This window comes from Salvelinus namaycush, chromosome 3 (genome assembly GCF_016432855.1).
Source record: "Salvelinus namaycush isolate Seneca chromosome 3, SaNama_1.0, whole genome shotgun sequence".
Taxonomy (NCBI): domain Eukaryota; kingdom Metazoa; phylum Chordata; class Actinopteri; order Salmoniformes; family Salmonidae; genus Salvelinus; species Salvelinus namaycush.
Window position 1 is genome coordinate 78190085 of NC_052309.1, and position 27690 is coordinate 78217774.

The 27690-nt window shown below is 40.9% G+C and overlaps 1 protein-coding gene across 1 annotated transcript; it reads right to left on the minus strand.

Annotated features, from left to right (window-relative positions):
* Nucleotides 1–273: 273 nt before the first annotated feature.
* On the minus strand, nt 274–14297 carry LOC120039514 (hepatic leukemia factor-like). Its single transcript, XM_038984927.1, has 4 exons — nt 13954–14297; nt 10514–10870; nt 4015–4232; nt 274–3475 (listed from the first exon to the last, which is right to left on the minus strand). The coding sequence occupies exons 1-4, from the start codon at nt 14066–14068 to the stop codon at nt 3260–3262; spliced, it is 906 nt and encodes a 301-aa protein (XP_038840855.1). The 5' UTR covers nt 14069–14297; the 3' UTR covers nt 274–3259.
* Nucleotides 14298–27690: the final 13393 nt, after the last annotated feature.

The window sequence follows — 27690 nt, forward strand, 5'->3', positions numbered from 1 at the left end:
GAATGCTGATTGGCTGAATGCCATGGTATACCATGGGTATGACTAAAAAGGACTATTTACTGGTCTAATTACATTGGTAACCAGTTTATAATAGCAATAAGGCACCTCTGGGGTTTGTGGTATACGGCCAATATACCATGGCTAAGGGCTGTTCTTAGGCACGACACAACAGCTCCTCGGGCCTTATTGCTTAAGTACTATATAGACTCAGTGTATACAGTAAACAGTTTGAAAATGTTTGACACTAGCAGAAATAACAAGTGTGACACATCAAAAGAAACAGAAAATACTTTATTAGACACTACGAATTACAGAAAGGGAGGCCAAGGACTGAATATCATATGTTATGCATTCATTCCATTATAAACAAGACAGAATACTCCTTTCATTGTGTATCTATGTACCCTCTGTGAAACAGTCCATTGGTGTTGCCATTAATACAATGGTAATTAGTTAATTGTAGTGTTTTAAATAAGTAAAAAGACAATTGGAAATATATATAATATTTGCTGCATTAGATCTGAACCTATTCAAGTGGTGATAATGACATTACATCGCTGAGAGACTGAGGAACAGTCAGTGTATTCAAGGCACTGGAATAGACTCAGAATTATGGTTACTTTTTTCCATTCATGGGTGAGGTAGTGAAGTCACTCTACAGGGAGGTATGTGGGCAATGTGTGGACTGGTAATGGCTTTATCCTATTCTTTCATATGGTACGTCCATGGTACAGAATAGCATGTTAAAGTACATGGACACACACAACTAACAAAACCCATATCTGTACGGATGGGCTAAAGAAATGTGAATAAGGAAAACCACCTTCAGCCATTTCTCTACAGCCAAAACATATAATCTCTACTCTCACCTTGGCTGGACCATGATCTTCAACAGGTAAGGAACACTACACTGTATTTGGTCAATTGTGAATTTAATGAAGTATTATAGCAGAAATAGAGACCTCAGTAAGCTATGCAGTGTCATTGAGAGTAATATCACTCAAGCAGTGGGGCTTACTAGAACTGCAAGGTCTAACAAGCAGACAAACAGCAGCTACAGTAACCTGAAATTGCCCTCCCCCTTCATTGTAACATCATTCTAACTAGTGAGCATAGAGATGGCTCCAAATATTAGTCATATTAGTCTATATCAGAATATGACTAAAAGGTCAACCTTTTCAGTTTTACCATCAAAGGACTCCGGTGACATATTTTGGTCATCTGAGTGAAGGGACCCATAACAGGAGTCTTCTTGAGACACCTAGTGGTGACATCGATGACAATCAATAGCAATAGAGACCCAATAGTGGGTCTCTTCAGAAACCGATTAAAGATCATTCCATACATTCCGTCCTCCATACTCACAACTTTATTTCATGTTAACGTTGGTGAGACTCAATCTTAAAGCACTGCGATTCCATGACACAAGGAACTAAAGGTTACTAACGGCTAAATCTATAGTATATAACCAGGATACAGGAGTGTCTTTCCAATAATGCCCAAAAGTATCTGTTACTGCTGCTGGATTGGGAGGAATCTCTGTAAAACTACCACATTGTTATGGTTAAGATATCAAAACACTACTATATTGGTTTTCTTTGAGTAATGTATTTTGTATTCTTTAATAATAATAATATTCTGGATTCTCTGCCTTTAAAATACATAGCCAGTAATGTATAGGAAAAATACTGTACAAAAAACCCCATATAGAATAGCTTTATATAAACATCTCTTATAACCAATATATCATCTCTGTACTGAATCTTTTGGTTTGTAGTAAACTAATTGTTTGGGATAACCACAGTACTGCACAACACCATCCTACTTTTTTCCAACATCTTTTACATTCATACAGCCATCTTACAGAAGAAGGCAAACACATAGCTACAAAAATACATATATCTCTATTGATTATTAAAAGAAGCACTCTTGTTAATCATGCTAAATAAAAAGGAAATAATTAAACCACTTTGCGATTAGCTTGAGGTTTGTGTTCTGAGAAATCATGCTGAAATATTCAAATAAAAACAATGAGATGATAATAAGAACAACAATATCAACGACACAAATAGAAGTCATAATAATAACAATTAACAATTGAATATTTCAAAAAATGTATCTGTCCTTAACAGAAAAGATACATAAATATCAGGCAGATTAGACTGAGGAACATTGCACCAGGGCAGATTGTGACACGCGTTAGAAGATTAGTGCAGAGAGGGTTAGCTGAGTTGTGGTTTTGGAACAGGCTGCAGCAGAGAGACCACTGAGCACAGGGTGGGAAATCTGTTCACCATCACCATGCTAGCTAGCGCAACTCCCAACAGAAAATGACTGCGCCGTGCAACGCGAGACAAGAGGCTTGTGGGTTCTACTGGAGACCAAGAGGGGCTCCGATTGGTGAATCGGTGTGGGAGGAAAAACTTGGTAGCATGAATTAATATAGATTTGGAAAAGATTATTGCTCAATGTGTGATAGAAAAGAATCGCTGGTTTTTCTTTTCAACTGTACAGTTATACTGAGGTTTGAGAGGGAGGTTAAGTGCTAACAAGAAAATATTAAAAATCACAAGAGTAGCTTATAGTCCTGATGTGATGAACTGATGTTACAGCGCTGCAATAGAACAACAATGGACACGAAAATGTATAATATTAACGGAAGTACAATAACATAAAAAAATTGCAATATGAATGTACAAACCGTAGTGAGAAAGGATGCTACAGAAAGGTACAGGACATAACAGACAGGAACAGGGTCTTAGGTAGGAGGATAATCCCTCTGAAAACAGCACTAGAAGAACATAAGGATACATTACAACAGTTCTCAGTCCTGATCACATGTATAAAACAGGTGAGAAAGGGGGAAAACAAACACCATGGCATCATTTACAAAATGAACAATGGAAGGAGGGGACAGGGTAGGGATCCGGAGATTAGGTTGTTGGCTCATTAACACTCAAAGTGCCTTGTAGTACTTGAAAGAGGAAAGTGTGTGTGCATATTGTACATACATACATACATACTCATACCCCATGTACATGTGTGTACATGAAGGGTGAGTGAGAAAACAGAAGGAACAAACAAACGGATGCCAGTGACAGAATTCAAATTCCAAATGATAGAATCATATAGGATTATCATGTACAGGGGTGAGGGGCTGGTGTGTGGGGGGCCAGTGCCACCAAAAGGGAGGCACATTGTCCTTCAAACTCTTGGGTGAGGGGGTGAGACGGAAGGGTGTGGCGTGGTTTGGGGAGGTTCACAGGGGCCCATGCCGAGCCTCGTATTTGGCCACAATGTTCTTGGTGCGACCCAGTTCCTTCCTCAAGTCGGCCACCTCTGAGCGAAGCGCACCGTTCTCCTTCTCTAGAAAGCTAGCCCGGATGGCAATTTGGTTCTCCTTCAGTCGCCTGGCATCCCGTGATCTTTTGGCTGCTACGTTGTTCTTTCTGCGTCTGGCCCAGTACTTGTCATCCTGGAAAGTGAGGTGAAACACACTGTTGTGATTAATTTCTTTCTTCACACTACCTGTGGTATTGTAAAAATATAAGTGATTCACCTGAGTAATAAACAGTATTCCAAATGTATTCCAAACCTATTATTCATGTCATCACGTATCTCATTTTCACTTAATACATTTCCATAACGTTGTTTAAAACTGCCTGACACGTTCAACCTCCTTTGCACCCTGCAGGAAGCCATCTTACCTCAACAAACAAAATAGTACATGTGATACACCTCTTCCAACAACATCATATGACCCGGGTTAAGGGTGAATGACCACGGCTAAACCTGTCAATCTAAATCCTGGCCAAGTTCGCCTCCTCCCTATCAATACTGAAAAAGCTGCCGGTTTGGGTTTGCGCCAGTGGTTTAAAATACTTCTGATTATTTCGGTGGAATAAATCCACTTGCTGCTTACATAACATAAGAAAACATGGTGCTTAAAGTTTTTGGCCAAACAAGTGGTGAACCCTTTCAACCTTCCACATAAGTAGGCTTCAGGTAGGTTACCTTGAGATCTTCAGGGATGAAGATCTTGCGTGCCTTTTTGATCATGGGCTGTGGTTTGAGCTCCTCTGGGGCGAACTTGCGTTTTCGGGGGTCAAACATCTCCTGTCCGGGCACGCTAGACAGAGCCAGGTCTGCAGGATCGGGCTCGTAGCCCACTGGAACTTGAATAGACTCTGGATCGATGGGGCTGGGGGTGTTCCTGGCAGCTAAGGGCAGCACTGCAGGAGAAAGGCAAAGGAAAACAGGTTAGAGGGTCTGCTGAATTACATCTGGGCACTGTTTAGAAGAGATTGTACTCTCTGAAAGAGCAGGCTTTGAGGTGCAATGGTCCTTGAGAAAGTAATGGTTAGAAATTAGGCGTTATTAGACCTCAACTGGTTTCCTTAAAATGAAGGTTCTAGAATATGCCATTAAATGTAATATAAAAAGCTATGACAAATGTGGCAGTCATTAGTACCCCCATCACCTCCTACCCCATACCAGGGGTAGTAGGGGTACTTTTGAGTTCTCTAGAAAGACCCCTTTAAAAAGTCCCAAGGAGGGCACTTAGGGGAAACTAACACACGTGTGCCTGTTTACATCATAGTATTCCACCATTCTGTTCTGTATCATGGTTGTGCTTTACAAAGCTGATCCTCTAGAACAGGGGTGTCAAACATACAGCCCGGTCCAATGCGGACTACGGGTGGTTTGAGTAAAAAAAATCTCTCATATATTTGTTTTTCAACAGGACAATGACCCAACACCCCTCCTTGCTGTGTAAGGGCTATTTGACCAAGAAGGAGAGTGATGGAATGCTGCATCAGAATACCTGGCCTCCACAATCACCTGAACTCAACCCAAATTGAGATGGTTTGAGATGAGTTGGACCGCAGAGTGAAGGAAAAGCAGCCAACAAGTGCTCAGCATATGTGGGAACTCCTTCAAGACTGTTGGAAAAGCATTCCAGGTGAAGCTGGTTGAGAGAATGCCAAGAGTGTGCAATGCTTTCATCCAGGCAAAGGGTGGCTACTTCGAAGAATCTCAAATATAATTTGATTTGTTTAACACTTTTTTGGTTACTACATGATTCCATATGTGTTATTTCATAGTTGATGTCTTCACTATTATTCTACAATGTAGAAAATAGTCAAAATAAAGACAAACCCTGGTAGGAGTAGGTGTGTCCAAACTTTTGACTGGTACTGTATGTATGCATGCATGCATGCATGCACTTTAAAATGTCTAAAACCAAATTGAAAATGTGTAGAAAAGATAATGGACCTACATTCATATAGTTTCTTGACTGTGTCCCGCTAGCTAATTAATCACCGAAATGAAAGCTAGACAGTCAGGAAGCATCGGAAATTCAGAAAAGAGGACTACAAGACTATTTGTTGCAAATTTTGACAGCAAGGAAATATAACCATTTTTTTGCGCGGCCCTCCGGACCTCGTTGACGACCGTATGCGGCCTCCGGGGAAAGATTAGTTTGACACCCCTGCTCTAGAATCAATACCAGCCTTGCATGTGAAGACGGACTATATTCTTATATCCGTCTTATTCTATACATGCTCATCAAGTCAATGACTATTTCATCTAAATAATTCTACAACTGGCCTTGCCCACAGGAAAGCAAAATAACTGTGGTTGCACCTTTTAACCAACAGGTGGAGCACAGAGAACACAAACACACAGATTTACCGACACACAGACAGACAGACCCTCTCACAAACACAGAAGATATGTTATTTAAGCTTTTCTGGGGCCCTGTTATCAGTGCCTCTAGTCAGCTGAGCTCAGGCAGACAACAACATTTTGTCTGTAAATGTTAAGGCAACCTTCTCGTCAGCCAGCCTCAACATGTGCCTCTGCAATCTCTCTGTGGATGTTACGTAACACCTAATAGATTTCTATTGCACAGAGCAGCAGGTCAGCAGTTGACACGGTTTCACATTCTACCCTTCATCATTCTGTGGATTAGCAAGCAGAACTGAAGAACTTAATTGGATTGCTTCATCAAATCAGCTGTAATTTGGTGGCTGGCGGTGAGCATCTTATGACAGTGTATTTACTTGAGATTCATCCACTTAAACAGCTTGACAATTACAACGATTCACAATCAAAGGACTGTAGTCTTTTGTAGTTGGTTTGAAAACGTAATGAGGAATGAAAGAAATACAAATTCTTCCTGCTGACGGTGAAAACATTTCACTCAAACAGAATTCAAAGGTCGACATTTTAGGTCACTTCCTACGTCATGACCCAGCTTCTCTGTGCTTTAAGCTGGCTACGGCATTAAGCCTTCTGACCTTTGGTCACAGCAGCATTTCTAGCTCCAGCCAGTCCTGGTTGAGATTTAAGCCGAGGCCAACATACAGGTCTGACCTGCTTGTACGTTATGCAGAAGGAAGTAAGACAGCTACTCCAGCCCTTTCAGAAGAGAAAACAAATATGTATGAATTTAGAGAAAAAAAATATGGATGAATATGTATGCACTCACTACTATAAGTCGCTCTGGATATGAGCATCTGCTAAATTACTAAAATGTAGACACGCAAGCGTGACAACTACACTCTAGCGTCACCAGTGAATCATTGCATCAGTAGTCACTGACACATTAAGCTAAAATGGCTGGCCATCCAAAGTGGTACTTCAGCAGGGGTCCAATTCAATGTTAGTCCCCAACAATGACAGGCCACTGACTAACACTGTCAGCTTAGTGCCAAGCTACTTACAAGGGCTAAATCAGACGCTGTCCAAAACAATCTGTCAAAAGTATATCACCTGTATAAATAACAAGCACTGTGGCCCAAACGTCTTATCACTTTAACCATTTATTCTGACCAGATTACTGGAGTAAAAATACAGTGACATGCTTTACTGGCTAAGAGTGGCCTGGTGAAAAGTCTGGCTGATAGTGCCCTATAGTATTTGGCTGTGACCTCCCCTCTATGAACCTCCAATAGGAAGAAACAACACACACCAGTCTGACAACATGTGTTCAACGTCCACCAAACATAGATAGAAGGTAAGAGCTCTGCGTCTTGTTCCTTCTCCTGTAGGTAAATGCTCAGATTTGCATTGTGTGGGTGGGTAGTAGAACCAGTGCAGATGGGACGGAGGGCTAAGATGGCTCTGACCTGACTCCCACCTGCATGTTCTTCCTCTGACTGCTGGACAGTCAGGAGAGAAACTCAAACCCTCTTTAAACTGCTTTGATTTTCATTAACATTTTAAGCTCGACCCCTAAGGAATGACAACATTGAGTCTGTGCCTTTTCCAACCAATCTTCAAAATGAAGTGTGAGCTAGTCGGGGATTCATATTATTGTGTTAAGTGTTTACTGTATATGAATGTGACGCTAAACAACATGGAGTCAACAGGAGAACTAACCATGCCTCCCCTTTATCTGTTGACTATAGGGAGAGGATTTCCATAGGTACCACATACCTTATCAGACAGTCACTTCCATGGCACACAAGTTTAGACCTGACCTTTTACCTTGTCTACATTCCACTTCCCTTTTGGCACCTGCCAACAATAGACCGTAGGCCCCTTATTGAACCAGCAGTGGGACCCGCCCATCGCTAACTCCACTGGATATCTGCTGTGATAACAAAGCTATCTTGTGCTTGCATGCAATATGGAATTGGGAGGTTGGTGGGGCGGGCTAGGCTGGAGGTGTATGTGATAGCAGTATAGCCTTGACCATGTGATCTCATCAGGGTTCAGCCTGTGCCTCTGCTATGGCTCCGACTGGGATCTGTCTGGTGAGGGAGAATTAAAGGAAGGAGGAGGGGGAGATGCTCATGCCATGACAAGCTCCCGTTAGCAGTGGGGCTACACATGGCGGATGCATGTGTCTGTCAGGATGACCTAGCCGTACATGTGAGAGGGGATGTGCATAATGGTGAGAAGACAGGCCCTGTGAAACTGTACCAGACAAAACACACACACACACACTCACTCACTCGCACTGAGACAAATATACACGCACGAACACCCTCACATGCTGGGATTCTTTGTACGGTAACTGTACAGATGTAATTCTTTGACACGAGTGACAAGTGTAATAGTTTGTTGTGTCCGGATGTACTATTACTTCCTGTGGTGAGGCCAAAAACTATTTACAGTACCACGTCAAGGTTTGTTCCCAACTTCATTTTTTTCTTCTTTTTTTTTTACTTTGTTAAAGCAGTGGGGAAATAAATACTGAGAGAAACATTGTGGTCACTGTACGTACACTGACGAAGGACATACATATGGCTATGTTTGGCATGAGTAATAATGTCATCATTAGAAACAAACTATTACACTTCTGTCTGCGACTACTTTCAAGGGACAAGCTAAATCATATTAAAATGTGTCAAACAGAATGCCATACATCAGAAGAAGTTGTGAATGTTTTTTTTTTACCATGGCAATTGTGAGGTTATTTTTGGAATGGATGGGAATTTAGGGCATTTGCAATTCCTTCAAATGTGAGTGCAAATCACAGTAAAAGCATGCTGGGTGGATCAGAGTAATAGTGGGGGGGAATTGATACAGTAGAGTATCGTAATATTAATACTATTTATGACAATATTATATCAATTTTATGACTCCAAGTATCAATTCTCAACAACAAACCTTTTGTATATTTTCTGCTAGGTAGTTGACGTTAGTCGGCTGTACCTGTGCCAAAACGTTGGTATTTCTCCTTCTATAGCTTTGGCCTCAATCTTCTATTAAATGGTGAGCCAACATTTCAGTACTTTTATTTCCATGACGGATCAAAACTAGTTTTTATCATGGGTCTCTCGTGTCCCCCTGCAGCAGACATAGTGAGCAATATGTCATGAACATCGAATCACAAGAATCGCAGTATCAAATCAGAATACATATAGAATCGCAATAAATATCGTATTGGCACCTAAGTATCGCGATAATATCGTATCGTGAGGAGCCCTGGCAATTCCCAGCACTACCATTTAAGTGGTAATTCATATGAATTCAAGTCCACTACACAGGCCAGTTTCACTAGGTCACCATCACTGTTCACGTCGGGACTTGGTAGATCATTAATGACTAAGATGAAAAACCTTTGGACATACATAGGTCTATTGGAATAAAATGCAGCAGAATGTGTTTTGTGTGAGAATTCAACTTCTATTCAATCTGAGGATGTTTACTGATAATGGTGTCTTAACTCATATCCATAAAACCTCAAGAAGTATGGGACAAATAATATAGGTCCCACCGAGCAGAGACATTGTAAACATGAGCTTCTGTTATACACTGGAACATTATAAAAAGGCAGGTTTCCATACAGTGTGGATGTGATTATAAGGATTGTATTTGACACACTGTGCTCTACCAACTATGGTAATGTGAAGATATCACACACACCAACCAAAATACGTACCAAAGTTACTATATAACACAAACCAATGGGCACACAGAAATATTCCCTTTAAACATATAACATACTTATAACTGATGTGATAACACCTTATTTACAAATGATGATTAAATAAAATAGGGTCATAAAGACAACTACCATCCTCATCATTAATTAACTAGCTTCAAAATAAAACAATTACAGGCAATAGAATCACTGTTTTCCCCTCGACTAGAAGATTCAGATAGGATGTCCATTATTTAGCAACAAAGAATTGGCTAGCACAAACCAGATCACATCTGCCTGCTCCAACAAACACACCAATTACACTGACCCTCTTTATTCACTCCCCCACTTTCAAGAGGCTGAAACCATGACAACTAGCCTTATGGAAGATGTTTGCCTTGGTGATGCCTGTAAATAAGGTATGTTATCCTCACACCTCTAAATAACTGGGTACCAGGAATGTGTGTTTCATTAAGGAGGAACGTTTAACTTTTTTCTGGTTGTCTCCTCAGTAGACAGCCACAGATACGTCAGGATTCACCTTAGGCAAACAAAGCAAAATGGAGCATCGCGTGCCAAGCAACAAAATGAGCCTAATCTAAATCAATATTGGAATTTCACCGGGTATGTAGTAAAACTGTAAATGTTTGTTGACAAAAACTACACAGTTGAGGGATCAAAACTATAACCCACCCAAGTTGTACAACTACTGTCCCTCAGTTTAACTTTCTAGTACTTGGCACAATGCCACTCAAGCTCCAAAGTCCAGGGCCAGAATTGTAGAAGAAATGTCCTAGCATACTCAAAGCCCCTGAAGTAGCCTAAATACGGAGAAACCTCTATCTGTGCTTTTGGTCAGAGTGGAATGGGGTATACAGTAAAGGAGAAAGTTCAGTGTTGAGAAGACCTGGTCATAATATGCGTGCTGAGTACACCAGGTGGACAAACAGCGCTCGGGGCATATTATTAGAAAGCGCAACAACTCAGGTTTTGACCATAGAGATTTGCCCTAATTTGAGAGCTATAGGAGGGTTGTGTGTGTGCGTGTGTGCGTTTGGTTGACCTTGCAGATGTTAGCTTTCGTTTGAGAGTGTTCCTGTGCTTTGTGTTGTGTGTGATATGGTCTTTTACCTGCTCTGGCTGGGGGGCTCTGGAGACAGTTCTGGGAGACCATGGATGTATGAACGGAGGTAGTGGCGTGGCTGCTGAGGTCGACCACAGAGGGTATGGGGGGTGCAGGGGAAACCTGCTGGATAGTGGGCTGCCGGGACTGCTGTGGATGGTTTTGGTTATTCTGAGCTGAGTTTGCGGGGATGCCATTCTCTGACAGAAACTCTTCCAGGTCCATGTACTCCAGCTGAAAGTTGTCCCCATCATATGGCAAGGTCTTGTCCCACAGGGTTGGCCCCAGGAAGGCCGACTGTGGAGTATTGGCACCGCCTTCCTCATCCAACTTTTTCTCTTTCTCATTCTTCTCTTTTCCAAAACCTGCAAATATTTGGAGAGAGTCATATCAATGTTAGACCAAAACACCCAAACAATGTCTTTACAATGGCAAAACGGCTAAGCCAATAAAAGGCCAAGGTTTTAATTTATATATACACACACAATATCTACAGCCCCTGATTGTTGATTAAACATATAACATAGGTCTACTTGAGGCGTATTTGAATGTATATATACTTGATGCAAATATATAAATAAACAAACTACAGTAAATACCCCATCAACTCCAACAGCAAAAGCACCCCCTAGGGGACAACCTCCAGTCTCAGGAAAGCTCAGGAAATATATTTTAATTTCTCTTCAACCTATTTCCAGAAGTTTTAAAGAGTTTTTTCAAATCTATCTATATATATATATATAGAGAGAGAGTCTCTATCAAGTTGTTGACAAATAAGTACTAAATGGTTTCTAGACTGGCTAGTTTTCGGGAAAACAAACTATTTACAGTAGATTACAAACTTCCCACAATGTACTACTGTTGGACTTGCTTTTGCCCTTTAAAAGTATTTTTGGAGTAGTGTTCAGATTTTTGTCTAAGTTGTTGGGAAAGTTGTCAAAATGGCAGTTATTTTTAAAAGTTTAGATAGAATGTAGTTGATGTGGTTAATAAAACAGTGGTTGTTTGATTGGTAGAATATATTTCTGTTCTGATTTAAATAGCAGAGAAGTAGACCAAGACGCCATATCCTCTAAGTTTTTGCCTAAGTTGTTGGGAAAGTGGTCAAAGTAGCTGATGTGTCAAAAGTCTAAATGTTTACTCATTGTCTCATGCTAGAAATGTGCTCACCCAATGCTATAAATGTTACATTTCTGAAAGTTATATGACAGTTAATTCAACAGTGGGAAGTTAGCTTAACGAATGCAGTGGATAACCGTTACTAAAACAGCTGTCACTTTTGATCAGAAGAAGATAATTCTGTTCTGATTTCAGATTTGAATGTGTTGTCACGACACCAGAGTTTTGACTTCGATACCAGGTTTAGTATCACAATACTCGATACCAAAATGATACCAATTAAAAAAAGAAAGGGTATTAGCCAAAGTCACAGAATGGTAATTGATCCAGATGGATCTTTTGAGTCCATTATCATTACATTTGAAAAATGTTTTAATGTATACATTAATTAATAAATTCTAAAATAAATGTCACCTTTTTTTTAACCAAACTACATAACATTATGGTCTCTAGTCTATTGATAAACTGGGTAAATCATGATGTAGCCTAGGCCTATTTACAATACAAGGGAATGCATATTCAATAGGAGTGTGTGCATACATTGCGTTATTGACCTTGTTTTGGCTGATTTCATTGGGCTACAGATGAAAACCAATCCGTTTCCCTTCCATTTGGGCCTTATTTTAAAGTATGCGCGTTCTCTTTAAGACCCATGACGTCATCCACATACACCTTTGAAAACATGTATTAACAGTTTCAACATTTCTACATGCTGTTTTTCATTATTCAAGTGTGTTAACTTATGTGCAGCATAAATGGTGATGCAGCTCAGACTCCCAGTGGTTCCTCCTGACAGGCTTGGGCTAGCAATGAGGAAGTGGAGCAGGCACGGTGCTCTCGCGCTATAAGGGGACATCGGCTACGCTGATGGACAGACTTGGTCCTCTCTCAATCCGTAGACGACATGAGACATGACAGAAGTACCAAATATAAAAACAATTCGGGTACCCAACCGTTTTTCAGGTTCTAGTATAGAAAAAGTACTGAAGTTTCGGTATATCGTGAAACACGCATTTGAATAGCAGAGAAGTAGACCAAGATCTCATACCCTTTAAGTTTGTCTAAAGTGCTGGGGAGGTCGGCTAATGTTTTTTTTTTTTTTACAGAAAATGAAGTTGATGCGGTTACTAAAACTGCTGTAACGTTTTACCGCAAGAATATATTTTTGTTACGATTTCAGATTTCAATAGCAGAGAAGTAGAGGAAGATTCCACACGCCCTAACTTTTTGTCTAACTTGTTGGCAAAGTGTCAATGTAGCTGATTGTTGTCACAAGTTACATTGTTCACAGTGCATAGAATGTTGGATGTATTGATGTCACAATGGGACCTTTAGAATGTTGAAATCCCTTTAAAGTGGATGGAGGACAAAACGAAGGGCAAAAAGCTTTATAGTTTATAAAGTGTAAAGGACATCCACAAGTTGTATACAAGCACACTGGTCCTGACCACTCTGCACTTTTTAAAAGTTTGAATGACGTTTCTAGCTTAAACGGTGTACGAAAAATAGCATTCCAAATAATAAAAGTACTGTATGACAAAAACTTACAGTGGGACGTTTTCTGTCGTAAGTCACAAGAATTAGGATAGTTGCTACACTGTATCCTTATCAGGCTGGAGCTGTCATACCAGGAATGTATTTTTGACATTTAACGACAAATTGCAACCATCATGGAGCATACTGTACTCCTTCCCGATCTGGCTAGATGTAGTAGTACTAATGCATTACACTTAATGCGGAAATCAGCAGTATAAACAATAACAAAGCGAATCCCCCGACACTGGTTCGGTAAAAAGCTGAGGGATGGGGCTAGAGAAATGTAACCACTCAAATGCATAGACATGAAGAGTTAGAGTTATGGATACAAGGATTGACCATCCATGATATCAAAATTATAGTTTTAACCATGTTGAGGCTATATTGTGTTTGTTTACATTTTCATTGTTTACAAACATTGGAGTAAAACAATCTTATATTTGGGGTTCTGATGGGGTATGACAGTTGAACTAAGCTCATGAGGCATTTATAAGTTCTCCTCTTCAAGAATCAATTCATTTATAAGTCCAAAAATGGATGTAGCAACAGTGATTGTCCCTTTAATTTACACTTGAATCAACGCCAATTCTTAGTAACTAAAGGTGAGAAACACCGGGCTACCGAAATATTGTAGCCATCGGAGACGTTCTGGTTTTTCTGCATTGTATCTTGCATGCTCACGCGCTGCAACACTGGCAGATCCTGCTTGAAAGCGAGAACGACAAAACAATCGTCTCAAAAATGAATGTAAACTACCACGTAACAAATTATTTGACGTCTGCGTTTTGTTTACCTTCTTCATGATGAAATGGCAGCTTCATTGGATTCTCCAACAGGGACTTCAGTACGCCATTAGTTGGAGGTTGGAAAGATGAGTTTATAGGAACAGGTCTGGCCATTTTCTCCATTGGTCTGGAGGACGATAGTATAGCCTACAATTGATGTTATTCCAAAAGAAGACGCACGTTTGAAAATATGTTAAACAAACACCAAACCTCAATGCTTGACCCAACCTGTAGTTCAGACCGAGAAATTGATATCCGCGCAGAAAATACCAATTACGGTTTTTGTCGAGCAAGGCAGAGAACTAACTGGATGTGAAGCTCAAGATGGTTCACAATCCATTTGTGGACACCGATGTACATGACGTCAAACCTTTGGCAAATACTTACCGACTCTGCGAATGAGATGGAGGGAAGGAGGGACTGACCACTGCTGAATAGGGAACTTATTTGTTTCACGGTTTTTGCCTATAATTTCTTTCTCAGCCCTTTTCTTCTTGAAAATATACATGTTAATCATGTTAATTGACAGATTACTCCGACATGGCGTATGTGATCGTTGTACTACCCACATCCATTAGCCTTGGTATGTAGTGCAAGATCCATAGATTGGGCCCCCCATACAGTTCTCTCTCTCCCTGTTAGGCTACACTATTGTGTTATTGACTGTAAGTTTGTTCATTCCATGCGTAACTCTGTGTTGTTGTTTGTGTCGCACTGCTTTGCTTTATCTTGTCCAGGTCGCAGTTGTAAATGAGAATTTGTTCTCAACTGGCCTACCTGGTTAAATAAAGGTGAAATAAATCAAATAAACACTGGTGGGAGCAGTGGGATCATTGTGGTGTTCTCTCGGGGCGTGTAAGCATGTGAAGCTTTGAGTGTGAGGACATACAACCCTTCTTTAAAGAGGGGGAATATTGTAATTTAGGCCTACTGCAATGTGGTGTAGTGAGCTTCGTTGGACATATACACAGAGGCCTGTGTTATTAGGTGCTCAGCTCTGTAATAGGATATGGATCAAGCCCCCATCATAGCTCTCTCTCTCCTGTACATTCAATAGATAATTTAAAGCTTGTTTCCACCAAACTGGTAACTATTCAACTCTAATCATTTTTTTGTCACACACCGGATAGTTGTAGTGAAATGTGTTGTTTTACAGGGTCACCCATAGTAGTACAGCACCCCTGGAGTAAATTAGGGTTAAGTGCCTTGCTCAAGAGCACAGCGACAGACTTTTCACCTCGTCAGCTCGGATATTCAAACCAGTGACCTTTCAGAAACTGGCCCAATGTGCTAACCGCTAGGCTACTAAAAGGATTAGGCTTATAACAGGTGTGCCAACTGTACATTTCTTAACCTTAGGTCTATAGGCCTATTATTGGCCACAGAGTAATTGAATTATACAAACATTTATTTTAGCTCTCTATTATGTCCTACAAACATTTAACCTATGGTCTACAACAGCCCCCGACACTCATTTTATTTCTTAAAACATAAAACCAATCAATTAGAATGATGCTAGTACAAAAAATGCCCAGGACATCTACAGCACCCAATGTCACAGGAAAGCACATCACATCACATCAAGCACATCACATCAATTCAAATTGTATTAGTCACATGCGCCGAATACAACAGGTCTAGACCTTACAGTGAAATGCTTACTTACGAGCCCCTAACCAACAACGAAGTTAAAAAAAAAATACAGATGAGATAAAAAGTAACAAGTAATTAAAGAGAAACAGTCAAATAACAATAGCGAGACTATATGCAGGGGGTACCGATACAGAGTCAATGTGCAGGGGCACCGGTTAGTTGAGGTAGTATGTACATGTAGGTAGAGTTAAAGTGACTATGCATAGATGACAACAGAGAGTAGCAGTTGTGTAAAGAAGGGGTGAGGGGGAGGGGGGCACTGCAAATAGTCTGGGTAGCCATTTGACTAGATGTTCAGGAGTCTTATGGCTTGGGGGTAGAAGCTGTTTAGAAGCCTCTTGGACCTAGACTTGACGCTCCGGTACCGCTTGCCGTGCGGTAGCAGAGAGAACAGTCTATGACTAGGGTGGCTGGGGTCTTTGACAATTTTTAGGGCCTTCCTCTGACACCACCTTGTATAGAGGTCCTGGATGGCAGGAAGCTTGGCCCCAGTGATGTACTGGGCCATTCGCACTACCCTCTGTAGTGCCTTGCGGTCAGAGGCCGAGCAGGTGCCATACCAGGTGGTGATGCAACTAGTCAGGATGCCCTCGATGGTGCAGCTGTAGAACCTTTTAAGGATCTGAGGACCCATGCCAAATCTTTTCAGTCTCCCGAGGGGGAATAGCTTTTGTCGAGCCCGCTTCACGACTGTCTTGGTGTGCTTGGACGGCCTGTTCACCCTGCTGTCATCCAGAAGGTGAGGTCAGTACAGGTGCATCAAAGCTGGGACAGAGAAACTGAAAAACACCCATCTCAAGGCCATCAGACTGTTAAATAGACATGACCAGCCGGCCTTCACCCAGTACCCTGCCCTGAACTTAGTCACGGACACTAGCCGACTACCACCCGGTTACTCTACCATGCATCTTAGAGACCGCTGTCCTATGTACAGACGGAAGTTTAAGCTGAAGTTGAAGTCAGAAGTTTACATACACTTAGGTTAGAGTCATTAAAACTAATTTTTCAACCACTCCACAAGTTTCTTGTTAAACATGCGAACTATTGTTTGTACAGATGAACATGGTATCTTCAGGTGTTTGGAAATTGCTCCCAAGGATGAACCAGACTTTTGGAGGTCTACAAAAAAAAAATTTGAGGTCTTGGTGGATTTCTTTAGATTTTCCCATGATGTCAAGCAGAGGCACTGAGTTTGAAGGTGGGCCTTGAAATACATCCACAGGTACACCTCCAATTGACTCAAATTATGTCGATTAGCCTATCAGAAGCTGCTAAAGTCATGACATAATTTTCTGGAATTTTCCAAGCTGTTTAAAGGCACAGTCAACTTAGTGTATGTAAACTTCTGACCCACTGGAATTGTGATACAGTGAATGATTAGTGAAATAATCTGTCTGTAAACAATAGTTGGAAAAATTACTTGTGTCGTGCACAAAGTAGATGTCCTAACCGACTTGCCAAAACTATAATTTGTTAACAAGAAATTTGTGAAGTGGTTGAAAAACTAGTTTTAATGACTCTAACCTAAGTGTATGTAAACTTCTGACTTCAACTGTATGTATGTGTGTCCCATCATCCCATCATATATACTGTATATACAGTACCAGTCAAAAGTTTGGACACCTTCTCATTCCACGGTTTTTCTTTATTTTTGACTATTTTCTACATTGTAGATTAATAGTGAAGACGTCAAAACAATGAAATAACACATATGGAATCATTTAGTAACCAAAAAAGTGTTTAACAAATCAAAGTTAAGTATGCCTTGAATTCTAAATAAATCACAGTGTCACCAGCAAAGCACCCCCACACCATCACACCACCTCCTCCATGCTTCACGGTGGGAACTACACATGTGGAGATCATCCGTTCACCTACTATGCGTCTCACAAAGACATGGCGGTTGGAACTGGACTCACCAGACTAAAGGACAGATTTTCACCATTCTAATGTCCATTGCTTATGTTTCCTGGCCAAAGCAAGTCTCTTCTTATTATTGGTGTCCTTTAGTAGTAGTTTATTTGCAGCAATTCGACCATGAAGGCCTGATTCACACAGTCTCATCTGAACAGTTGATGTTGAGATGTGTCTGTTACTTGAACTCTGTGAAGCATGTATTTGTGCTGCAATTTCTGAGGCTGGTAACTCTAATGAACTTATCCTCTGCAGCAGAGGTAACTTTGGGTTTTCCTTTCCTATGGCGGTCCTCATGAGAGCCAGTTCCATCATAGTGCTTGAAGAAACATTCAAAGTTCTTGACATTTTCCGGATTGACTGACCTTTATGTCTTAAAGTAATGATGGACTTTGCTTATTTGAGCTGTTCTTGCCATAATATGGACTTGGTCGTTTACCAAATAGGGCTATCTTCTGTATACCACCGCTACCTTGTCACAACACAACTGATTGGCTCAAACACATTAAGAAGGAAAGGAATTCCTCAAATTAACTTTTAACAAGGCACACCTGTTAAATGAAATGCATTCCACGGGACTAACTAATGAAGCTGGTTGAGAGAATGCCAAGAGTGTGCAAAACTGTCACCAAGGCAAACGGTGGCTACTTTGAAGAATCTCAAATATAAAATAAATTTTGATTTGTTTATCACTTTTTGGGTTATTACATGATTCCATATGTGTTATTTCATAGTTTTGATGCCTTCACTATTATTCTACAATGTAGAAAATAGTACAAATAAAGAAAAACCCTGGAATGAGTAAATGTGTCCAAACTTTTGACTGGTACTGTATATTTAAAGTCAAATGTATGTCCCAGATTGGGTCCATATCAAGTGAATGATTGGCCTATGTTGGGATCCCTATATCTGAAAGTAGGGCAACAACCTCAGTTCACCTCAACGGAGGAGCTGAGTCTAACAACTTGATAAAACATAAATAAATATTTAGTTTTATTGGCTAAGTTGCTTAAAAAAAAAGTATATTCAGGCCATATTTCAGTCATGGCTTGTTGTGGGTGGTAGTGGTAGTGGTAGTGGTGGTGGTGGTTGAGATGGATTTATTCCTCAGATAGAGTAGTTCTGACTAAAACTGCACCATTCTACACAGCATACCAGAGTGGGAGTACAGAGATCACAAATAATGTATGTGAGAACCTCACTTTGCCTGCAGCCGTTTTTAGGGTTCTTGTGAATAGGGTTGTATGATCAGTATATCCAAACACACTACCCTGGGCCTTTCACTCCCCCACAACCAAAATATAGAATTGAAGATTCAACTGGTTGAAATGTGTAAAATGAAAGCCACAGCTTAATTTTAATTGTACCAACAGAGAGGAGACTACGTTTTTTCAAGAAGATTGTCTCACTTAGCCGTGGAAGTCATGTGATTAAGAATTCAGGGGCTGGACGGAAAAAGTACAACTCACTGAAACGAGCCACAGTACAGCAGTTAAAACCTCTAACGCCTACCAAACCCGGATCCGGGATCCCCCCCATCACAAAAGCTGACTAGCATAGCCTAGCCTAAAGCCACAGGGATATCATATAATAAAATGTTCATGAAATCACAAGTCCAAGACACCAAATGAAAGATACAGATCTTGTGAATAAAGCCATCATTTCTGATTTTTAAAATGTTTTACAGGGAAGACAAAATATGTAAATCTATTAGCTAACCACGTTAGCAAAAGACACCACTCCCATACTCCACCATTTTCTTACTGCATCAGTAGCTATCACAAATTCGACCAAATAAAGATATAAATAGCCACTAACCAAGAAACAACCTCATCAGATGACAGTCTGACAACATATTTATTGTATAGCATAGGTTTTGTTAGAAAAATGTGCATATTTCAGGTATAAATCATAGTTTACAATTGCAGCCACCATCACAAATCGACTAGAATAACTACAGAGAGCAACGTGTATTACCTAATTACTCATCATAAAACATTTCTTAAAAATACACAGCGTACAGCAATTGAAAGACACAGATCTTGTGAATCCAGACAATATTTCAGATGTTCTAAGTGTTTTACAGCGAAAACACAATATAACGTTATATTAGCTTAGCACAGTAGCAAACCAAACAGCAGCATTGATTCCAGCCAAACATAGCGATAACGTATTCACCACCAAAATAAATACATTTTTCACTAACCTTCTCAGAATTCTTCAGATGACAGTCCTGTAACATCATATTACACAATCCATATAGGTTTTGTTCGAAAATGTGCATATTTAGCAGCACAAATCGTGGTTATACAATGTGATCAGTGGCAACAGGTCATGCATTCTGGCCGGCGCCATCTTGGAAAGGCACCTAATCTAATCAATAAATAATCGTAAACTTGACTAAAAAATACAGGTTGGACATCAAATGAAAGATGCATTAGTTATTAATGCAACCGCTGAGTTAGATTTTTTAAATTAACGTTACTAGACATACAGTGTGCGTTACAGCCAGACTAGTGCCGCAATAATGGCGGACAAATCCGTTTACATTTTTCCACATAAATACGGAATAACATCATAAATAGCTCTTACTTTTGGACGAGCTTCCATCAGAATCTTGGCCAAGTGGTCCTTTGTCCAAAAGAATCGTTGCTTGGTTGTAAAACGTCGTCTTCAACTTCGGATTTAGCAGCTAACAATAGCTATGTGGCCACAACATGCCCAAATCCTCAAAACACAATACTAAGGAAATTCCGAAAATAGCAATATACTCGCATAAACTGATATAACTCGGTTTAAAATAACTTCGTTATGATGTTTCTAACACCTATATCGAATTAAATTACAGACGGATATATCTAAGGTCGATAACTGAGCGTTTCAAAATGCCATCCTGAGGTCTTGCTTTGCGTAATGACGAACGTCGAAAAGAGAGCTCCCCTCGTTCCTTGGCCTTTTATAAACTCTGAGAACTACGTAGAAACTCCATTCCACTTCTCATTGGTTACTGACATCCAGGGGAAGGCGGGTGCAGTTCATGTCGACCCATAGGATACATACAGAGCTTTAAACTGATCTGAGAACAGAGCCTCATTTTCAGACCTTCGCAGTTCCTGTCATGGATTTCGCTGCAGAAAGAGTTCTGTTTCACCCACAGACATAATTCAAACGGTTTTAGAAACTAGAGAGTGTTTTCTATCCAATAGTAATAATAATATGCATATTGTACGAGCAAGAATTGAGTACGAGGCAGTTTAATTTGGAGACGCATTTGTGCTATGTCGAAATGGCACCCCCCTAGTGGCAAGAAGTTTTAAAGGCTTGTGGAAGGGACTGAAACGAGCCACAGCACAGTAGCTAAAGGCCTGTGGATGGGACTGAAACGAGCCCCAGTACAGCAGTTAAAGGCCTGTGGAAGGGACTGAAACGAGCCACAGCACAGTAGCTAAATGCCTGTGGATGGGACTGAAACGAGCCCCAGTACAGCAGTTAAAGGCCTGTGGAAGGGACTGAAACGAGCCACAGCACAGTAGCTAAGGGCCTGTGGATGGGACTGAAACGAGCCACAGTACAGAAGCTAAGGCCTGTGGATGGGACTGAAACGAGCCCCAGTACAGCAGTTAAAGGCCCGTGGAAGGGACTGAAACGAGCCACAGCACAGTAGCTAAGGGCCTGTGGTGGGACTGAAATGAGCCACAGCACAGTAGCTAAGGCCTGTGGAAGGGACTACTGGGTGGGGCCCACTAAGTACCTTTAAGATACATGATATGGATAACATGGGTCTTAAAACATTCCTTGAGAACCCTTGATATTGACCAACTATTTTGGGACTTAGCATCATGTGCAGCTATTGATTAGAATCACTTGACATGATTTGCTGTCCACCACAGCCTATGAAAATTATATTTACCATTCAAAATTATTGATTTTATTTGCAATTATTATACATTTAAATCAATTTCAGTGGCCTAATGTAGACATATTACAAATCAGTGAGGGGCACTGATGTTGTGTGTATTTGATCTCATAGAGGTCTACCAACCCTGTTCTAGCTCTGGCCATGATGGTTAGACCTTGGCTCTCTCTAATTCTCTCCTTCTCTCTTTCTTTCTCTCTCTCGGAGGAACTGAGCCCTAGGACCATACGTCAGGACTACCGGGCATGATGACTCCTTGCTGTCCCCAGTCCACCTGGCCTTGCTGCTGTCCCAGTTTCAACTGTTCTGCCTGCGGTTATGGAACCCCTACCTGTCCCAGACCTGCTGTTTTCAACTCTTAATTATCGGCTATGAAAAGCCAACTGACATTTATTCCTGATTATTATTTGACTATGTTTGTCATTTATGAACATTTTGAACATCTTGGCCATGTTCTGTTATAATCTCCACCCGGCACAGCCAGAAGAGGACTGGCCACCCCTCATAGCCTGGTTCCTCTCTAGGTTTCTTCCTAGGTTTTGGCCTTTCTAGGGAGTTTTTCCTAGCCACCGTGCTTCTACACCTGCATTGCTTGCTGTTTGTGGTTTTAGGCTGGGTTTCTGTACAGCACTTCGAGATATTAGCTGATGTACGAAGGGCTATATAAAATAAACTTGATTGATTGATTGACCTCCGCCTTAGCTGCACTAGCTGTGTCATGTTCCCCATGGCTCCCCACCTGGGCGTAGGCTTCTTGTGAAACTACTGGGCCTGAAAAAGAAAACATGACAGATCTCACTCTGCCTGTCTGAGGAGCTAGATGGGAGACCAAGCCCAGAAGGGTTTAGAATCCTCTCCTCAGTAGTGGCAAGCTACTCAAGCTGGAAGTATTCATTGTTTTAATTCCAACTTCTTTGTGCACTGTGTATTTTGTACTTTTAAATATGCAGTGCACTTCAACTTGAAGTTGAGCCCGTGAAAAGGGTCACATTTCAACATTCTCTTTGTCATGTTTCAACTGGACCATAGCATAGCTCTATCCTCTGTGTTTTTTTACAAGTAAAAGTTACGCATTACCAGTAATACAAGTGTAAGTGTTGATAAATGCAGTCAATTTGACTGGCTTTTAAAGTACAGCTGAGTAGACTTCTACATTTCACAGTTGGCCCTCCTTACTCTGCTCCATAAAATGCAGATATGCCACCGTGTATTTTCAATGTCACTGCTGTGGCTTAAGTGCATGTTACTCAAGGAATATATCACTTATTAATTGTTCATAAACTGTTGGTCCCCTCCTTTTTCTATTTATTTTGTTATGTAAGTGCGCGACAGTACTGTTCTGTGAAATACATGCAGAGTCTAATTCAATGCAACATCCCCCTCCCAATGCTCCCCCTGACAAGAATTCACACTGAGGGTTCAGGTGTGGTTTTGGGCAAGATGTGGCACACAGAATCCTGCAGCACAGTGAGCTAGGGATAACGGCCTGAGTCCGCGTGTAGGTCTAGGGTAGCATGCTACCCTAGACCTTCAGGCCTGCTGAGGTATTACAATACAGCTTTTTATCTCATAGTGTTTATTCATTCACAATATCCTTTTTCACAGAAAGATGACGTGACATTGTTGACCTCTCGACCCCTGGCTATTTCAGGCACATCATATACGTACAGTGGCTGATGTTAATCCTTCAGATTTTGTTATATTCCCAAGGGGAATCCAAATGGCCTGGGCCAACGCTAAAATAAACCTTATTTAGGGTTGGTTATTTTTAGAGGAGTGTAGTCGTCAAGATGTTCTGTGCTTATATATAGTTTTGAGGCAATTTGAGTGAGGCGTCCTCAAAGATAATCCCAGATGATAGAGACATCTGACCTACCTGGAACCCTGCTCCTCCTTCTCCAAATGGAAGTACTTCAGGGAGCTCATTCTTTACCACAGCATTGCAACTCAAACATCCCCAAACCTGAGAGATTGCCAAGGGTTACACCAAAACCTCTTCAGAAATAGAATGGGCATGAACGTACAATATATAGCAATAACAATTCCATGAGAAGTCTATGTACCCAGGAAAGCATAAGGCAGGGTAACACTCTTCAGTTTCTGAATCCGTTTGCTTTGATTTATCCTGTGGCAAGTAAACATTTCTTGGAATCAGAGGAGCTCAAACTCGGGCTTTGTGAGGTAGAGCAGAGAAACAATCAAGCAGAAATGGGCCGTAAGTGATACTCTAACCAGATCTAATTTCATTGACAAAGTGTTCAGAGCACACTCAACAAGACAGGTGGGCGGCATCAGACAAAGGCTACGTGTCAAATGTATGTCTCCGTGGTAACACCTTGCGAAGAAGTGGCAATAGACAGTCGGAGACAAGGACATGATCTGTATGTTTTTCCATTTGAATGTTATCACTACAAGGGGAAAGAACTCTACTATGTTTTGTTCATTTACATTAGGAACAAGAAACAGGGTTTTAGGGCTGTACAGTATTTGTTTTATGAAGCTGCATGCATTCTTAGCTTCTACTTCACACACTGATTCTCCATCCTCTGCATGATTCTGCCTGTCTATCACCTCCTCTCCCTGCCTGAGATGTGAATTATTGAGGGTCATCTCCAGCTCCCATACACTGCATTAAGCTCTCACTGCGGCAAAATACTGAGCTGCTGCTGCCCACACACACATCAAGAGCAATGCAGTTGAAGAAATCTCTCTGCAGGGTTGCCATATATGCTTGAATTATTAAGCGCACGTATAGGTAGAAGTAAGAGTAAAGAAGAGTCAATTGACTTATACTATTCAGGTCATCAGCGTTTGTTTAGCTGGAGATGTAGCCTATAGATACATAAAAAATGTGGTGCTTTGGAGACATTTAATCACAATGACCCACATCTTGGTGACATTGAGTCCAAGCAGATTTCTTGAGATTTGAAGCAAAGCACAAAGCATGTTTTGACATACGACCATTACATGTTGCCATTAATAAAACAAAAAAATCTACTTCAATCAAGGTTTTCTACAAATGACCTGCTTGAATCCATTGATTGTATTGACTTGGCCTTTGAACAAAAAGTCAATAGGGAAAGCTGCTTAGTGGTTTACACTTAGAGAGGTTACTGAGGATGAAGAACATCACAAGTTAATACTTTTCAACCTACTGGAAGCACATTCAGTTTCTAGGCCCTGGGGAAATTACTGTACATTTCACTATATGGAGTTGTGTACTTTCAGAGAAATTTACTTGAGTACATTGTGACTTCAGCAAAGTGTTTTGCCTCATAGCTTACCTTACCGTGGCCAAGATTCAATCAGATAAAGTGTTCACCGAAGACAGCCGACACCCTCATAGCTGATGTTTTTGCAGTGTCTGAGGTGTAAAGGAAGCCACGTATTAGGTTTGGTTTGCTTCTAGCAGAACTTGGATAAGCGAAGCGAACGTCTGTGCCTCGCATACTCCCTTAAAAGACCATTGCTTGAAAAACTGCAATATTAATGTTTGTCCCTCTTGAGACACCATAGCAACAACATACAAAGTATACATTTCTTCAAAATAGTCTGAATTAATCTAAGATAAATCAAGAAATCTGTAATTAATTGAAGATTTTGCTGAGATCTTAGTCGCGCAATTTTACATCTAACTAAGATGTTTGGTGCAGTATTTCTCAAGTAAAAAAATCTGCATGAAAACTAGCCATCTCTCACTGAATGACAACAAACACTTAATTGAAGAATCACTTCCATAGCTCCCACTCCTACTAAGAGTAGTACTGTTGACCAATCACAGACGAAAGGCTACCGAACAGCAAAAAAAAAAAAAACTCCCCGAACACCAAAACAAACAAAAACATCACAGAATGTTGTCATAATATATGCACAAACTGTTTTGACTGGGTAGCATGCGACAGGCTTGACTGCATCGGAGCTGTCAAATCGGTGAGCAGCTAATCTTGATCATTAACATGAAGCACGTCCTGTTAGAAGTTCAGAATGAGAAAGTGTAGGCTAAATAGAAATAATGACGCTCAAATTGAAAATCATCAAATTAAATAATGAGGATTTCTATCAGCCTGATGGAGGTGTAGATTACGTCTCACATTCCAGTTTTCAAATTTGTAAACAAGGCTGCATGGGATTTCTGTTAATGCGACTTCGTGCAACCAATGGCAATGTCCGCTTTAGGTATAATGCCAGCAGACACTTGTGGATTTGACAGCTCTAACACAGTTCCACCTCCAACACTGCCAAAACAGTGTTTTAACATAACAGAAATGATGCACATGATTGAGCATAATAACATTCTTAATAAAAAAACATTACGCTGCAGGACATCACTCCTTTATGGTTAAGTAAAATACACATTTGATATGACTGGCTGCTCTTAATTGACCATTTATTGATTACTTATGCTTATAATTACTTAATATGATTTGAACTTTAAAACAGCATTACAATGTAAAGGGAGTTGTGCATTAAAGAAAAGAAAATGTCCTCCTGTGTGTATGACCCCACTCTGGCTTTAGTGTGATCTGGCAGGAAGAAAACAAATACTTTAATTAAAATATAATATTAACTCTTATAATGAATCAGTCTAATCTCTGAACTACAGACTGGTGGTGATTGCTCAGAGTTAAAGTAATCTCCTTTTTACATTGGATAGGGGACTTTCTTGTATCATTTTTTCATGGCACAGTAGCACTTCTTTCTTTGCCACCCATCCCTTGCTCCTCTCCTCCTCTCCTTCTCTGTAGTTTTTTGTGTGCTTAGTTATCATCATCCACGTCCACATCTGCTCTTTGATGGCTTGTTGTGTCACATTGCTGCACAGTTGGCCTTCACATGGCACACAGTAGAACGCAGCAGGCCAGCCGCATTGCTGCCCCAGGGGATGTGTGTCCCTCGGGGATCTGCTGGGGAGAGACCACCCTCAGCCTACACACAACACTCATCATCCCTACAGAAAATACTCTGCTAAAACAACAGTATACCCACAAACACACAAACACACACACAGTAAGAAGTCACACGCTGCTGGTGCACACAGACACGTTTTCTCACACACACATAAACATTCAGGGGAGAACGGATACATCTCCTCTCTCATCAGTGGATACACACAGCCACGCACGCAGGCACGTTCACACACACACTGAAATAGAGCTGTGTCCATCTGTTGTGGCTGGTTGTTTTTACAGTCAACAACAGATAGAGACAGCATGTTGGCTAGGGCTAAGGACCAGCGGAGATGGAGCGTTCAAGGGGAGTGAGTCAGAAAGTGAAGATGGAGACAGGGGATGTCCACAGCCTTGCCTGTCATTTCTCCATGAAACAGACAACAGTCTGAACCCAGACACCTCTCTCTCTCTCTCTCTCTCTCTCTCTCTCTCTCTCTCTCTCTCTCTCTCTCTCTCTCTCTCTCTCTCTCTCTCTCTCTCTCTCTCTCTCTCTCTCTCTCTCTCTCTCTCTCTCTCTCTCTCTCTCTCTCTCTCTCTCTCTCTCTCTCTCTCTCTCTCTCTCTCTCTCTCTCTCTCTCTCTCTCTATCTATCTATCTATCTATCTATCTATCTATGGAGAAGTGTGGTTGGCCATCCTAACACACTAATCTGCTTAGAGTCTACCGGTGTCCTTGGCACTGATATGGTATGATAGTTGACAGGTTGAGATGGAGAGGAGGGATGTTAGATTATAGACTGAGGGTAGTGACTGTAGTGCTATTTTGAGATATATAATCAAATCAAATCAAACTTTATTTGTCACATGCGCCGAATACAACAAGTGTAGACCTTACAGTGAAATGTTTACTTCAAGCCATTAACCAACAGTGCAGATCAAGAAGAGATAAGAAAATATTTACCAAAGAAACTAAAGCAAAAAATTATAAAAAGTAACACAAAATAACAGTAACAAGGCTATATACAGAGGGGACCGGTACCGAGTCTATGTGCGTGGATACAGGTTAGTCAAGGTAATTTGTACATGTAGGTAGGGGTGAAGTGACTATGCATAGTGTACAAAACAAATGGGGGGGGGGGGGGGGGTCAATGTATATGGTCCGGTGGCCATTTGATTAATTGTTCAGCAGTCTTATGTCTTGGGATTAGAAGCTGTTAAGGAACCTCTTGGTCCTAGACTTGGCGCTCCGGTACCGTGCGTTAGCAGAGAAACCAGTCTATGACTTGGGTGACTGGAGTCTCTGACAATTTTTTGGGCTTTCCTCTGACACCACCTATTACATAGGTCCTGGATGGCAGGAAACTTGGCCCCAGT